Source organism: Rhipicephalus sanguineus, chromosome 10 (assembly GCF_013339695.2).
Source record: "Rhipicephalus sanguineus isolate Rsan-2018 chromosome 10, BIME_Rsan_1.4, whole genome shotgun sequence".
In the NCBI taxonomy this organism is placed as follows: Eukaryota; Metazoa; Arthropoda; class Arachnida; order Ixodida; family Ixodidae; genus Rhipicephalus; species Rhipicephalus sanguineus.
Window position 1 is genome coordinate 8,198,495 of NC_051185.1, and position 17,211 is coordinate 8,215,705.

The window sequence follows — 17,211 nt, forward strand, 5'->3', positions numbered from 1 at the left end:
CAAAGCGGCAAGGTTTATCACACAAAGATACTCGCGTAACTACAGCATCACAGATAATCAAGGAATCGCTTTCAGTGGCCTCCCTGCAAAAACGTAGACCAATAGCGCGGTTATCTTATTTTCACACGCTTTATCATAGTAGATCGCTGTTCTGCGAATATCGCATCATTACTGCTCAATATTTTCCACCGTCTTGATCACCCATTTAAAGTACAACCCTGTTTTGCACGCACGAATCTGTATCGTCATCCACCGCTACTTTTGGCAGTATACCATTGGAATGAACTACCGGAGAGACATTGTATCAGTTACTAATCATGATAATTTTGTTAACGAATATTTCTCTAAATCTGTAATTAATTCTGTGTCCAGTGCTTACTTGCTCGTGCACTTTTTTTTCTTTTTTTACTGTATATGACTATATAATTGTATGCTATGAATGTTCTTATTTTTATGCACGTTGCAAGTCTGGCTCACTCCCCCACTATGTAATACCCGAATGGGCCTTTATGGTATATAAAAAATTAGGGTATAGAAAATTTTTTTCGGGTATGAATCTTTTAGGGCATAGAAAAAAAGAAATAGTGTAGTATAGACATGGTTATGAGGCATGCTGTAGCTAGGGACCCTATTTTCAACCACGTAGGGTTCCTTAACGCGCACGTGAGTGATCCCTATAGAAATGCGGCCGCCGCGGCCGGGATACGAACTCACGCTTTCGAGCTTAGCGGCGCTCTAGGAGCCTGAGGCAATCGGGCAATCACCTTTTGTAACTTGGGTGCTGCAGGCCCATTGTCATGTACCTATAGTGCGCTTGACGGGACGGCTTTCGTAGCGGGGAAATACCTGTTTTCTAAATTGTTTATTTTTTGCTAGAAAACAGACGTGGCGCTCGAAACACTATGTAGGGGGATTTCATGCCCTGAACTTATAGGATTTGTCCCCAGATATTCGTTTTTTTTTTCTTTTACTCTCTTAACCTTCAACGTTTAGGTTTTGTCCTTAAAGTTTAAAGCTCTAGCTTGAGTCACCCCTCGACATCTTTCTTTCCTTTGCAGCGCTGTAATGCTGCCCAACCGTCCATCTGGGGCGCTGTATTGAACTTTGCAAAAGCTACACACTTAATGCCATGGGTTGGGCATTGGGAAACTGCCGTAAAATGTTGACCGCCTCCTCTTCTTCCGTGCGCACTACAGCGAAGGGTATCGCGTCACGACTTCAAGTGCGCTCTGTTCTCCGAAGGCGAGGTCTAGCGTGCGCCTTGTTCTCGTGGACGGGCGCGTTGCAACGCAGATGGCCTGTCATTTGCGACTGTGCTCGCAACGCAATTGACGGACGCGCTGGAGTACGTGACACGTTTCACGTAAACCCCTTCGCTTTTTTTGTGTTTTTTTTTGTTATTCTTTGTGTGAAGTTCGTTCTTGAAAGGTGAACGCCTTGGAAGGCCGAAGAATCGTGGTCGCGCCTCTGCGTCACGTAGACGCAGTCCAGTCGCTCTTCGATCCACCCTCTTTCGTGGAGTTTAGTTCTGCCTTCTAAAAGAAACAATGTGTATCGTGCTAGCGGTGCAAGCTACTGCACTCACGCGTTCTAAGCATATATCGACAGGTCAGCGCGCCTTGAAGGGTTCAAGATGGTGGCCTGGTTGGTTAGTTGGTACAACATATCGTAAAAGTTAGGATCGAAAAAGCAGCAGGAACGGAAACTAATTGACAGTATACACGTGACAGGACAGGATGAGCGTCTGTCCTAGTTAGGTAAAGACCTATGTAGCTAAAGGAAGCTGTAAATTTAGGTTAAAAATGAAACATCGTATAAATGAAAATGCTTAACGAGCTAGCGGTCAGACTATCATCTGGACTTTCTGGCGGAAATAATGACGAATTTGGGAGCCAAGAATATGAATAGATAGAAATAGACTAACACGGTAATCTTTTTGTTTCATTTATGTAACCGAACACAGCAGAGCAGGCATCCCTGTGGCTATAACCTAATGTGGGGCCGCCAAATGATAAAATTACAGCAACGTTTATTGCTAGTCCTATCTTCTGAAGTGGAGCTATACAAGGTATCTTTTCTATTATTAGAATTTATAAAATACAATATATTACACAATAAAAAGAAATGGTCTCTTGTTTCGATTTCGTAGGAATACATCTGGATATGAAATTACGTAAAGGTCGTGTCGCTTTTCTTTTTCTCTTATTTTCTTTCTGCGCGTTTTCGTGCTGACCAAGCGTATTGTCGCAGCAAGAGCGATGCTTTTGGTGTTGTGGCACGATAATTTAATAATACGAGACAAATTCTTTCTTCGGGTAGCGTCTCTTTACTGTAGCTAGCCCATCGATCCAGTGAAGCTCCAGCAGTTTCTGCAGAGAGCCCATGCACGTGTGCAGAGTACGGAAAACACGTACGCCTCTATCGCGGCGAGCATCGGCTTCACGACGCCGGTTGCTCGTCTTACGTTACGCCCATTGCGTCACGTCTAACTATATCTGCTCCTGTCGTCCATGCGTGCACATTTCTGTGAGCGCGCCGAAGAAGCGCATTGTTGTCATCAGAGCGCGGTCGTTGCGACACCAATCGTGGCGTTCTCATTGCCTTTTGTGCGTGCGTGCGTGTTCACACGGCACGTTCAAGGTAGTTCGCAGCAAACGACACTCACACCTAACGTCATCGCGAACTGCATGGCGTTCCCATGACATGACAAGAACTTTATGTGAATCCTGAGGAACTGAAATCTAGGAAAGCCGGAGCCCCCCCCTCCAAGATCAAGTCGGCGTCTCCGCCCACGATGGGACCGGAAGACGAAGTCCCAGGCCTCTATTTCAACAGAAACAGTTCTGCGCCGTATTGATTTTAAATGCCTGCAAAAGTGAATGTATGAATGATAATTGCTGGGGTTTTACGTGCCTAGACCACCATACTATTACAAAACACCAGATTATTTTTGACCACCTGGGGTTCTTTAACGTGCACATAAATCTAAATACACGGGTGTTTGAAGTTTGAAGTTTATTGAACCATTATCAAAGTACAAGTGACATGGTTCATAAGTAATTCGCATTTCACCCCATCGAAATGAGGTCTTTCCTTTGTTGGAAATTCTGGCCCGTGTAACGAAATCATTCTCGTCTCTGAATTCTATGCCTTTCGTATCACCGGCCTTTCGCAGCACACCGATTGCTGTCATAACGAAAGTTTAGAACCACTCGGGTGACTGACGAAACACGATAAAATATATAATAATAATTGTTGGGGTTTAACGCCCGAAAACCACGATATGATAATGAGCGACGCCGTAGTGGAGGGCTCCGGAAATTTCGACTACCTGGGGTTCTTTAACGTGCACAACACGATAAAAGGAATAGCCCGTCTAAGAGACGGGCTTCACGTGACGTCATGAATGCTGATTCTCACGGCGCTAGTACCCAGAAGTGGTTGCCACGGTGATGTCAGGACAGAATATCGATGCGAATGTATCTCCTTGCACTTGACGGTGACAGTCTTTCGGCAGATTATCGCTGTTATCACTGCAGTCTCCGCGCAAGACGCGTCTGTCGTGTTGTGACTTTTCTTGCCTACGCGAATCTTCAACGTTCTCGTGCCCTAAGATGGCGGGGCAGTGACGACATCAGTACAAGTTATCCATAGAATCACGTAACTCTGGGCATGTTGGTATTTCACTTCAGCATCTAGCGCACAAGACAGCGCCTGTCTTCGTCGGTTGTCACTCGGTCCTTGTCTTGTGTGCGCGCTAGATGCCGAAATATCTGTGGAATCGTTATCTTCGGCCGGTATTTCCGGTATCTTGTCACATATCATTTCGAGAGTTAAAACGAGATCAACCGCGCCGGCTTGTGCAGTCTGTTTCTTCAGTCGTCCTCTTTTATCTATCTACGCATGACGGGCTGACCGCCCGCGCAGCTCGCTCACGGCCACACGCAACTCCCTTTCTTTCCCTCTCTCTCGTTCTCAACCTTGGCCTCCGCTCGCGCGCGCGCGTTGTGAGTCTAGTGGGAGTTAGATGGACGGCGAGCCAAGAGACGCGCCGCCGCTCACGTGCAGATATGCAGCTCAGAACAAACCCCTCTCACTCTCTCCAAGAAGAGGGAGAGGGAGAAGGTGACGGCACCGCGGTCTGGCGGCAGCGCAACGGCTTCATCATCGTCGCGGAGTTTGGTCCGATTTGCTTTCCCTTTCTCTTACACACTCTCTCCCATTGGCTGGCGCTAGAATCTCGGAAGCCGCAAGCAGCTTCTACTTCTTCTTCTTCCATCACTCCGATACATACGCACTCGGAGTCTCCGGTGCGAACCACCGCGCACGCGATAGGGGGCAGCGAAGCGATCGTCTACTCTCCGAACGTGCCGAAAAAAAAACAAAAAACCGTTGCGCTCGGTATATAAATCGGCCGGGTTACTGGTAGCGCACGCAGTACTCCCGCGGAGCCTCATCCCATCGAAGCAACGTAGTCCGCCCCTTTCAAAGTGCAGAAACATGCTGCGAAGCTTCCTCGACACGTGAAAACCAACTGGAACGGAGTTCGTTGTTTTTGTCACGTGACACGGGCCATTCTGCGTCGCGATTACGGTGCCTCTGGTGATCTCGTCTTCTTCGACGGAAGTTAAGATTTCTTCGTCGACCTTCGACGGGAGATAACGTGGCTACGATTTGGTGAATCATTGGCCAGTTTGGAGACCGGCGTGATCTCTCTATCTCTTTTTTTTCCCCCTTTTTGGTGCCCCATACGGCCGTTCGTGATTGTCATTCGTCATCGCCGTCGTCAGCGGTGTCTCTGCCTCGTTCGGCCGCGTACGCGAACGGAGTTCTTAAAAGGGCTCCTTCCTCCACGACTTGCCAGTGGAGGCTTTGAGGTGTGAGCTTGCCGGTGGTGTGTTTCTCGTGCCGTGCTGCTGTTGCCGCGTTTACCCAGCGGCGTTATTGTTCGGCTTCGAAGCAAACTTGAGGAAGGAGTGAGCTCGGGACATCTCTCATCCGAGTTCGGAATATGGGACGCACTTCGCCTACTCCGCGGATCCGCAAGATCAGCGACAGCCTGAAACCTTTTCCTATACGAGGTGGGTTCTTGTCTCTCACATACTTCGAGCGAGTCGCGCATACCGGAAGCTTTCTTATTTTTTATCTTTCGTTTATTGAGCTCTTGTAGTAATTAACTTTTTGTTTGGAGTGAAAATCAGGACTTCATGAATCGCCGCGATAACTCTTCAGACGCTTGCAGTAAGGCAGCCAGAACGGATCTACAAGACTTCAAGCCATATCGGTTGTGTTTGCCGTGATGCACTGTGAAATCGCGACATACGCAGGAAAAACAAAAGAAAAAAAGAAGAAGATTGAAGGCTGTAGGGGCTATACATACGAGGGTTCTGAATTGTTTTTCTTTCTTCTTTCTTTATTTTGTATTTTCTTTTTGCAGCCCTTATATGCCTTTGACATCAAATTGCCCTTCCTTGTTCGACGTATGCATGCGTGTTAAGTTTCCCAAGTCTTCTATTAATTAATGTATTTATTTATTTATTATCTGTCTGTGTGCGTGTTTGGTTTTCTGTTACAGCAGGCGTATACTCTATCTGTTTATGTTTTGCTTATCTGCTCCTATCTGTCAGCGCTGATATCGCGCGAATGTAAGGATGACGAGGCGGAACACGCTGCGGCGCATGCGCGATTCTTATCGAGCCTGAGTCACGTGCGCGTACGATGTGAAAGGATTAGTGATTCACGCGTGTGAGATGATATCAGTGAGCGTTGACGTGTCGTCATCCAGTGAGTCGCGGTCACTATATATACCGCGCGAACACATTTTCACGAACTGTTACCGCGTGAAGAAATTATCGCTCAAGTTGACTCAACTTTCGATCTCCGTTTCGGTAATACCCGTCTTTTTTTTTTTTTTTTAAGGAGGTCACTGACAATGCCTGTGTCTTTTTATAAGAGCTGTGCCATTGCAGAGGCGCGCGGGACGAAAACGCGCTGGAGAGGAGGAAAGACGAGCGTTGATATTTCCGCGATAACGTTACATCCGGCAAGGAGAGAGGAGGAGGGGTCAGCATTCGGAGTCGCTGCTCTTGGCAAGCGCTCTACCTTTTTCTTTAACTTCGCCAGAGCCGGTTAGTGAAATTGCCCCACTTAGTGACGCAATTGATTGTCGGCCTGCCCTCGTTGACTCGGTCCGTCTCTCTAGATAAATGTCCGTCATAATGTAAACATTGCGTGAGGGAAGCTCAACGAAATGAATCGGACCGTCTGGTAGGCGGGTTGGTACTGCGTATCTCATGTTTGAGCGCAAAGAAACACGAGGATGCATACGTGTCATCGGTGTCTCATTTTGCGTCATCGTGTTTCTTTGCGCTTAAGCATATGAAGCGGCTTTAAATATACGAAGTAAGCATATGAAGGTGCTTTAAATGTATTAAGTAAAGCATATGAAGATACTAAAAAGATGTGAAGTAAATCGATTCACTTCCGCCCCGCCTCAATCACATCTCTTTTTGTTATCGCCGCTGCGATGCGCTTTTTACGCAGATAGTGCACGTGTACTGCGAATAATTCATTCACACATGCGTGCTCGTACGCTCATTAAGGCGATAGCCTTAGATGCCTCATCAAACGCGAAAATTGACCGTTGGCGTCAACACAATTCATGCAAAAAAATTATTGCATCATTGTGGTGATGACGTCATCGGGACGCCACTGATTGCCAAAATTTGGGACGTAACCGTGACGTCACGTGCCGGGACGTTACATTATGGCGTCATCACATGACACCGTCGCTTGGTCAAAGGTGAGCCGATCACGGAGGCAGTGCAAAAAATCACAGCATATCCACGGGGTGAATGATGATGAGTGGGGCGAAGCTACGGAGGGAATCATCTGTAAACCGTGAAACTCTTCCGTGAAATGCGCCCAGTACATAATATAAAGAGTGTGAAACATCGTGTATATATTAAACATCAAACTTTTATTGTACTGTTGGTTTACGTGGTCCCTTCATTATCACTTGTGATCGGTGAAATGCAAGGAAGAAGTCCGCTCCCGAGCGAAAGAGCGCCAAGAGCGACCGCATTCCCCGCTCGCCCTGTGCGAATTAAAGGCAAGGCTAGAGGGAAGACAGGACGCGCGTTCCACGACGCGAGGTCGGTAGCATGCCCAACGAAAGCCAACGGAACGCGATCGTGCAAGTGCTCCGGCTTCGCATCGCCTCATGGTTCCATTTAGCGTCCCAAAACCAAACATATTGCTCAAGGTGTGCCTTGCGTTTTTCGTAGAAATAATTTCTTTATCATGTACATTAAGACGAAAAGTTGAAAGCTCACTAGAGTGTATCGCCCGCAAAGTATGTCTTTTAGTGTGATTTAACTCTCGTACGGCAGGGTCCTCGCGCCGTTGCCGGTCCACCTCGCCCGTTGACGATCGGGCGAGGTGGCTACATGCAACTACTACTACTACACTTTAAGAAAACATCTGGCGTTCTTTCGTTCTGCTTTTACAAAACATCTGGCGTCTTTCGTTGGTTTATTTCATCAATCAACGGCGTTTTGAACAAAATTTTTATTGTTTAATCACGCACAGGAGAAATCTCACCAGGCACTACCTTGGAGGTAAACAATGGCTGCTAATGGCAATGAGAGACAGAAGAAGTCGGCTTTTATCTAACACTTACGCTTGTACTTCTACTAACGTTTCCTACTGGAACATGCCAATGGCTGCTAATGGGGAATGAGAGACAGAAGAATTCGGCTTTTAGTTAACGCGCACGCTGCGAATTTTTTATTGTTCAACAACGCACAGGAGAAATCTCCCACCGGCACCACCTTGGAGGTCAAAGCGTAAGACTTGTTACTCACTACTACGACCACGACGACTACGAGGGACGAACGGGTGCCGCCTTAAGGAGCTTCGCCCCTAAAACCAGGTGAAGTGCGGAAGAGCTTGCATTCGCTCTGATCCCGGAGGCAGGGCACAACCACGTTAGGTGCAGAAAGCTTTTCGGAGGGGGGTCGGGGGAGGGTCAGTACATCGACTGCGAAGAAAAAAGAAGATGGCATAAAATGGAATCGGCTCGCGCAGGACATGGTGGGTTTGGAGATCAGTGGTAGAGGCCTTCGTCATGCAGTGTACGTAAGACGGGCTGGCGACGATGTGTGACGTTTGAGAGCATTGATCAGGCATGGTCAAAGAGCGTCGATTACTACATAAGTGTAATGATAATTCATCACCACGCAATACGACAGACCGAAGTGTTGCTTCATATCATAGGAGACGACAAAGGAAAGAGCAATAGACTTTGGTATTCGTTTGATATTGGCGAAGTGAGCTTGACGTCCCATAATCTACGAACGAAGCCGCGTATTATATTCCGGTTGTTACTACAGATCTTTCTCTTTTTTTGTATTATAGCGCTTTGCTAGGCGGTGCTGCAATTATATAGAGTGCTCTGGGCCATCAAGGGCGTCGATAGATATTTGCTGACTTGATCTCGTTCAGAGAGTAAAGGGGAAAAAAAAAGAGAAAAAGACGAGAGAGAGAACGAGAGAGACAATTCCAGCCAGGTAGAGTCGTATAACGGCCACGCGGATACAATAAACGATCGAATCCGGTTAGTTTGCGATATGCGGTGCCGCGGAGAACTTTACGCAACCGTTCAGGATTATTGCGTGTGACGGGTTACCTCTCTTCGGATCGCGCCACTCGACGACGCATTGTTGTTTAGTGCAGGGAGATGTCGCAACATCAAGGAACTTTGCGGACAAGTTTTTTTAGCGATAAGATAAGCATTTTTTTTTTCGCGAAAGCAAGCATGATGCACGAAGGTGATCTGAATCACACACGCACACAGTGAATAGTACGTGTAGGGCTAAATCGCCTCTAAAATAGAAAAAGACTTAGCGTATAGCACCGAATAAAATATTTATTGAACCTATACATTTTAACTAAATAAATTTAGCCTACTTAAACAGGGAGTCTGATAGTGATAGTCTGCCCGTGCACTTTGTCTAGTTCTAATTCGACCGCGGCCATTACTATGTCGTAACGACATTGCCTTGAATAGTTTCTCGAAGTGTGGCAGTATTGAGGCAGGAAAAGTTATCGGAACTCTATATGTTGGTCCTCTGGTTACTTTACAAGACAAGCGTGGCCTAGCTTCCTTTATCAATTAGCCGCACCCGAGTAGATAATATCGGCGTTTGTGACGTCACAGCGAGCTGCTGCGCGATCTTAAGGGTGGCGTCTGTACCCTTTCGTTAGCATTAAAAAAGGGTCATAGGCGCGAATTTCTCTGAAGGCGACCTTTGGTTGATGACCGGCTATGCCTCGCACGAACACCACTGGCTAATATTGGCCAATATTGGCTATCAACGTAACGGAAGTTATAACTTATGGAAACGCTAACACATTTTTCTTGCATTTACCGCTAAATCTTCTCTGTATTGCATTTTTTTTTTCTGGATAGCCAAGCCTCCCCTCTAAGTATTCAACTGCTGGCATCACTGCACTGCGTAAGCTTATAAGTTAATCGTGCGACTTAAATCGATATTCATATTTCTACAAGTTTTATCGAAAACTATGAAAAATATGATTATTATATGGCGTGTGCATGTGCCCAAGCCGAATGTCTGAACGTCTGCTCTGATGATCTCTCCGTAGAGGCAACAGGTGAGCCGTGCACGCAGGATAGAAGCGCCACTCCAAATAAACACGTTTTGCGTTTTCTTTTTTTTTAATTTGTGGAAACTCTTTCGCCGTAGCGGTTGCTTTGTGAAGGTCGCTTGCGTGCTCTTATTTTTTGGCCCCGACGGCCGTCTCTCTGTCAGTGCTGCGAACAGAAAAGAATGCGCACGCGAGAGGGAACGAGACCATACCGTGGTATAGCTTAGCGGCTGAGGTGTGGCGCTGTTTAGCTCGAGGACGCGGGTTCGATTACCGGCCACGGCTGCCGCACTGCGATGCGGGCGAATTGCAGTGATCATCGGTGCACTGTGATTTAGGTGCACATTGTAGAACACCATGTGGTCATAATTCGGAGTCCCCCGCTATATGGCGCGTTCTAAGGGCTGAATTCGCTTGGGATCCACAGCAAACAAGCACTAAACCAATAGAGCGATGATTAAATCCAACAAAAACTCAAAGAATCGATCGATCAATCAAACAACCCCTTAAAGAATCAGTCGATCAAACGAACAAACAAACCTCATAATTATGTGGTGGCTGGTTTTATAAAACCAGCCGCCGCTGTGGTATACAGTGGGTAAGGCGCTCTGCTGCTGACCCGAAGGTTGTTGGCTCGATCTCGGCTGCGGCGGTCGCATTTCGATGAAGGCGAAATGCTAGAGGTCCGTGTACTTAGATTGTTGGGTGCACGCAGGTGGTCGAAATTCCTGGAGACCTTCACTACGGCTTGCTTCATAATCATATTGGGGTTTGGCACGTAAAACCCCAGAACTTATTATGCCACGTGAAACCACGGTATTTAATTTCTTAAAGAAGCTGGAACTGTTGTGTACTGACCTGAATACTGAAAACTTGGGCTTGTTGGTTGCAACTTTCCATCAGCTTTTAAACCCTAGTCGTTGAAATTGCAGTCCTTTACTCGATAACAGTACTTGCAGAGCTAACGCACTGATCACCTAACGTATAGCTCATGGAGGACCGTTAATCTTGAGATATGCGCAATGATGTGTTTCATTGCCGAATATACGTAAGAAAAAAGTGTTCTAATAAAATTGTAAGTTCAGCGCTGTGGTGTGCTCTTCCTTCTTGTCCTCGTCGAGATTGTGCGCTGGTGGATTGCATTGACCCTCAGAGTTCGCTTAAAACGTGGTGTGCCAATTGCTTTGATGTCCATTTCCATTCACCTCCCCCACTCAAACTCCCTTCCTAATTGCATGCCTGTGTTAGCGGGTTCAGTCCTTCGATATCTCCCTTCTTTTCCTTCTGAAGTATGCGCGCGGCGTCAGTTTCTGAGAAAGAGAAGAGCGTCTGCGCAAACACCGTTGCGCGATGGAGCGTTCACCTTGAGCGGCGGCAACGCTCTCGACAGCTATCTATACACGTAAAGTGCGCGCGTCCAGCCCCTCGTCCTTCGTTGCTATCAGTGGCGCACGCGAACGGGCAAATACGGACAATCTGTCGCTTTGCGTGCGTGCAGCCTGCCTTGTGTGTGTATGTGTGTGTGTGTGTGTGTGTGTGTGTGTGTGTGTGTGTGTGTGTGTGTGTGTGTGTGTGTGTGTGTGTGTGTGTGTGTCGTAATCTGCGCGTGATCGCTTTGCAGTCGCTCACGTGCGACACTCGGTCCCCGTGCATGGGATGCTGCAGGCTTGCGCGACCTTTTCGCCGATTACCGCGCTGTCCGGCTCGTAAGAATAACGTAAGGCATGCACCGGCCTTGCTTATCTTTCTTTATTTCCGTGTTATCAGAGGCGTAGGTATCCCATTCTCCTAGGATAAGGTGGCTGGGGAAGAGGGTTTGGAATGCGAACTGCGGGTGTTTCAAGAAATACGTCCGATAATTCTCGACACTAAGGAAAATGCGATATTTCTTCGCTGCCTTCACAATTGCTTTTGTTTTTGTAGCGGCAGGCATCTTAAGATGGCTGAAGACATAATTTTGGACACTAAGAAAGTTAAAATAATTAACTTTTTAATTAGTGAAGTTAGGCGGGTGTCAAATGGGAGTGCACATACAAACATACATTTTGTACACAATTTAATACGTTCAAATTTCGGTGGGGGGGGGGTACATTGAACCCACCAAACCACCCCCCTAGGCGGTGGTGGTGAGAACTTATTTGCAGTAGAATATCTGCGGAGAAGCTTTCGGAGATCCTTGTCTTGCGGTGGGGGGCCCTCAGTCCAGGGCTCCGCTTGCAGCAGCCGCTCTGCGGGCCCGGTCAATCAGACTCAGCTGATCTTCCATGTCCTCGCTGGCCAGCAGCTCTTCCCATCGCTCCGCTGTAGGATTTTGTAATGGGGTAAGGCTTGTAATGGCCTGACATGCCCACATGATGCAGTATAGAGTAGCTTTAGCTGAACACCATGGGCAGTGAGGAGAGTATGCCAAAGGATGCATCTTACTGAGGGTGTGCAAATTTGGAAACGTGCCGGTTTGAATTTGTCTCCAGCTGACAGATTCCTCTTTGTTTAGTGTTCGGTGAGGTAGGGAATAAGTTCGCCTAAGTCCTGCATAGTGGTTTAAGATGGCCGAGTAGTCGCATGGGACGGGAGGAACCCGTTCCGGTTCACAGGCGAACTTATTCCCTACCTCACCGGGCCACCCCCCTAGCGTAGCCACTGCTGCCGAAGTGTGTGCCCCCGTAAGTGACGCTTCTGTGTGTGATAGAATCTATCGGACAAACTCAAAGCGGTGAGAGGTACCGTTCTGAGGAATGGATGTTGTCCCGAATGTAAGCGGGGACAAGATCTCGCGATAATGCAACATGCGAGATCTCTCAAGATGTTGGAACATACCAAGGGCAAAATATTGGGATCCTTATGATTTTTTGCGTCCTCTGGCGAAGTAAGCGCCTGATGTCGAGACATGCATGACTTTGCACGTTCTTTGTGTTCGCTTTCCTGCTAATACTCCTAGTTCTGAGCAGTCTGCTGTCGGAATCGCGATGTGTGCGTAAGATTACGGGGAAGCAGCGTCTGTTTGGGCTGACGCAGATAGCGCTGCATTGTCGCACGTGAGCGGCCGCAGGGCAGTCACGCGCCAGATTGCGACACGCTCGGCAGACAGGCAAAACAAGCGGCTGCCTCGTACGAAGCGATTGCCTGTATTTACCCGTTCGCTTGGCGCCACCGATAGGGTATCAACGTGCGACGGTCGAAAGCCGCAGCGCAGGAATCCGCATTAATTTTGACCTCCCAGGGTTCGCAGGCATCCGAATTTAGGTACACGAGCGTTTTTACATTCCTCTTTCCCTCACATAACGACGCCAACATTGGTGCTGTTGGCGTCTACATTCGCGTAACTTCGGGATAGTCTGTTATGCACCTCAACAGCACGAGTGCACGTGACCTTAATAGAAACGTCAATAATGACGTCATACCACCGTTTTAAATTTTGAGTGAAAGGCAAGGTTCTGCCTGGCGTTTGTTAAGTATCGTTATTTCGCCAGTGTTACTGGTGAGCCCGTGTCCCTGGGGTGCCAGTAACCTACGCTGAACCGCTTCGCGGTTCTCGTTAGTGTTTCAATAATATAATAATTGTTGGGTTTTACTTTCCAAAAGCACGGTGTGATTATGACTGAAGTGAAACACACAGCGCGAAACTACGACGGGGACACAGGAAGGAAACACACACAGCGCTGAACTTACAACAGTTTATTTGATGAATTTTCCTAGCATAAATATAGAAAACAGCCACACCAATGCGCATGTCAAAACAGATACACTTTCTATCATCTTGGAAAATCCGATCGAAGAAATGCTCACTCTTTATTTGATATGACTGACGGCGAACTGACACATTCATCACCCAACCTTTGAATCGTCTCAGCTTCGATAATCTCACGCACATGTCTCTTACTATGTTTGCTTAGTGTTGGGACCTACACTCTTAAAAAAAAGGTAGCAGTACTTGCTAACTTTGGGGTTGTAACGGCTTGTCACATATGTTACAACCCTGTTAGTAAGTGCAGTTAGTAACGGCAAGGGTGGTAACTGCTACTACCTTTGCCGTTACTAACAACGATTAGTAACTGTTACTACCCTTGCTGTTACTAACCATAGGTAGTAAAATAAAGGTTGTAAAAAAAGTAGTAACTGATACCAACGTGTTCATTTTGCCACATTATTAACAGTGACAAAATTCATAATGCCACACTACGAAACAACTTCGGCTAATCCTGCGTGGAGTGTCATGAACCAGAAGAATACACAAACGCAACAACAAGTTCACTACGCGACAGTACTTACTAAGCGACTCCCGGGGTATTTATAGCCCCTACATTGGAGATGCGCGACTGGTACCAGTGAGCACCTGTGTTTCACGATGAATTATCAAAAAATGTGACCCTAAAGTACCCTACCCTACTACCGGATTATGTGCGCTTGTGGACGTAGCACAAGACTTTTAATCAACCGTATTAAAAGAAACAATATGTCATGTCTATTTGCTATAAAACTGCCGCAAAAAAGCATTATGTACAGCGGTCGAGACAAGGTACTAAGCCCACTAACATAGCCTCAATGCATTTCAATTGATTCATGTGCTAGTACATAGACAGTAAAAAGCTAGTAATAATCATTTTTGCGATTTCACGTGCCAAAACCACAATATGATTGAGACGCGCCGTATAGACTCCGGATTAATTTTAACCACCTGTGGTTCTTTCACGTCCGCCTGTCATGCTAGCTTGTTGGAATTTATATTGTGTACTAAAACGCATATAGCACTTGCTTACACTTCATTAACTTTAGCTCCTCCGTTTTCAGAATAGGAGAACGATGCTTAGAAATCGCGGTTGCGTAATTTTAAAACGAAAATTTAGATTTTTTTCTTGATCCATGGACATTTTTTTCACCAGTTTTCGATTTAAAATGATCTGTCGAGACGATTCCAGTTATAAATTAACACAATAGGTATTAACTACAATTTTAGATTAAGTATAGTTAACGGCCAGGTAGGAAAAAGGTAGTAACGGTCCATGAAAGTTAGTAACGGCTGCAGTTACTACCTATTTGCTTGCAGTTACTAACGTAGGTAGTAAACAGGTAGGAAAAAGTTAGCAACGGTTGCAGGTAGTAACTATTTACTAACGTAGGTAGTAAACAGGTAGCAAAAGGTTAGTAACGGTCCAAGAAAGTTAGTAACCGCTGTAGTTACTACCTATTTGCTTGCAGTTACAACCTTTTTACTAACTTTTTTTTAAGAGTGTAGAAAAGAAGAAAAACACGTGCGTAGTGGGTCGTTTCTTCGCTTCGTCTTCATCTTCTTTTCTAGGTCCCAACATCTTCCGGGGCCTCAGTTGTGGTAGCGCCGATCTCCAGGTAGTATATCTTCTGCGCGGGTCTTTTCAAAACTTTTCCGCTACCCAGGCGTAACAAGCAAGCGCGAACAATTCCGTCATTGCCGAGGTAAACTTCTTCAACTTTTGCCAGAGGCCACATAAACTTCGCTTTGTTGGGTGTGTCCACAATAACGATGTCTCCAACTGCTAGGTTGCGGGAGGAAGATCCAGGAGAACGATGTGCAGATGGTAGAGTGAGAATATACTCGTGCTTCCAACGTCTCCAAAAATGATCCAACAAACTTTGGCGGTGTTGTAAACGCCGTGAATATTCCTTCGCACCGCTGTGGTTCACTGAATCTTCTGTTGAATTACCATCCGGCAAAGTGGTAAATTGTTGGCCTATAAGAAAATGTGCTGGCGTAATCGCGGATGGCTCACCAGCTTCGAGGCAGGCGTAAGTAAGCGGTCGGGAATTAACCACAGCTTCGACCTCGGTAAGTAGCGTACCGAGTTCTTCAGCAAAAAGGCTGTTTCGTCCGAGGACTTTTCGTAGAGACGTCTTCACTGATCTAATCAGTCTTTCCCACCAACCGCCCCACCACGGCGCCGCATCTACGATGAATTTCCATTTAATCCGCTGTGTCGTGATGAACGACTGGAAGTCGGTCTCTTTGATTCGGTCCATTACCTCCCTGAGTTCCTTGGACGCTTTTTTGAATGATCGAGCGTTGTCTGAGTAAATGACGCCGGGCAATCCTCTCCTAGCAATAAACCTTCGGAATGCTAGCAGGAAGCCTTTCGCAGTCATGTCGGTCACCAACTCCAAGTGTATCGCCCGCGTTGACGCACAAGTAAAAATTACAATGTACATTTTTTGGTCGCATTGTCCGGCTTTTTTGGCAAAGACTGGTCCTGCGAAATCCACACCTGTAGTGTCGAATACCTTGGATCGTTCAATCCTGCAGGTGGGAAGTGGAGCTTGTGGCGGCGAGCTTGCCTTCGCTCTATAGCGAGCACATAACGCACAACGGTTTATCACCGTCTTCACTGTTCGGCGAGCTCGTATAACCCAGAAGCGCTCTCTCAGGTGGCTTAGCGTGGCGGTTATGCCTCCATGCATTGTGCGAACATGGGAATCTCGAACCTCAAGAAACGTGAAGTAATGACCGTCAGGCAGCACCAATGGGTGCTTTGTACCAGGGCTTTCATTGAGGTTTTGTAGCCTCCCACCAATTCGAAGCGGGTTTTCTTCATCTAGAAACGGTCGCAAGTCATTCACCTTTGAACTTTTAGGTAGAACCTGCTTCTTAAGAAGCGCAACCATTTCATCACCAAAGGCTTCACTTTGAACTTGGTGTATCCAGTAACGCTCAGCTGCCAATATTTCCTCTGTCTTCAGACCTCCGTAACTCGGGCAACTTTTATTAGCGTTGTGTATGAAGCGCCGTACCCACGCCGTGGCTCTCAGCAGTTTGATGAGAGAACTGTGTCTTGTTACGTCAAAGATTGGCGCTCTCCGCTCATGCGATTTGTCACCTATTTGAAGGGCTATATGTGTCGAGTTGATTGCTTCCTGATCCTCTTCAGGAGCTAAAAGCTTCCTGAGTGGCCATTCAGAAGGGCTCAGCCGCAGCCAACTCGGTCCTTGCCACCAAACGTTCTTTTGTATCAAGGCGTCCAGCGATTCACCCCTTGTTAGCAAATCCGCAGGATTTTCGTCACCTGGGCAATGCTGCCAGCTGCAATCCCGTATTTGAGTCATTGCTTTGATTTCAGCGATGCGGTTTTTAACGAAGACTTCTTGCTTGCATGAATCTGCTCGAATCCAATTCAGGACAATTGTAGAGTCCGTCCACATAAAAGAAAGTGGTCTGTCAAAAAAAGGAGTATATGCTTCTTCTATATATTTTAGCAATCTGCTGCCTATTAGCGCTCCCATTAGCTCGAGGCGTGGTAAAGAGAGAGGCTTCAATGGGGCGATTCTTGATTTCGCAGCAATGAGACTTGTGCTGATGTCGCCGTTAGCTAGCTCAGCGCGAACGTACGCGCACGCTCCGTAAGCTTTCGTGCTTGAGTCCACAAACACGTGTATTTGAATGTCACGTATATCAGCTGCCTCTGGCGTCAAACGTCGGGGAACATTGACCTTGGGAAGGTGAACCAAATCACTTCTCCAGCTCATCCACTGTCGTGCTATATCATCTGGCAGCTCTTCATTCCAGTCGACTTTGCGGAC

At 46.9% G+C, this 17,211-nt stretch overlaps 1 protein-coding gene across 4 annotated transcripts in view; it reads left to right on the top strand.

The window, feature by feature from the left end:
- LOC119406955 (6-phosphofructo-2-kinase/fructose-2,6-bisphosphatase) overlaps positions 1-17,211 on the top strand; it is a 163,377-nt gene that overhangs the window by 51,801 nt on the left and 94,365 nt on the right. Inside the window, exon 1 of one of the 4 annotated variants that reach the window (XM_037673761.2) lies at positions 4,833-5,081. The exons of the other annotated variants lie outside the window; for them this stretch is intronic. Coding sequence (XP_037529689.1) covers positions 5,012-5,081 — 70 coding nt within the window. The 5' untranslated portion in view covers positions 4,833-5,011. Of the gene's footprint in view, positions 1-4,832; positions 5,082-17,211 lie in introns of those variants that run through there. 4 annotated transcript variants of the gene reach the window in all.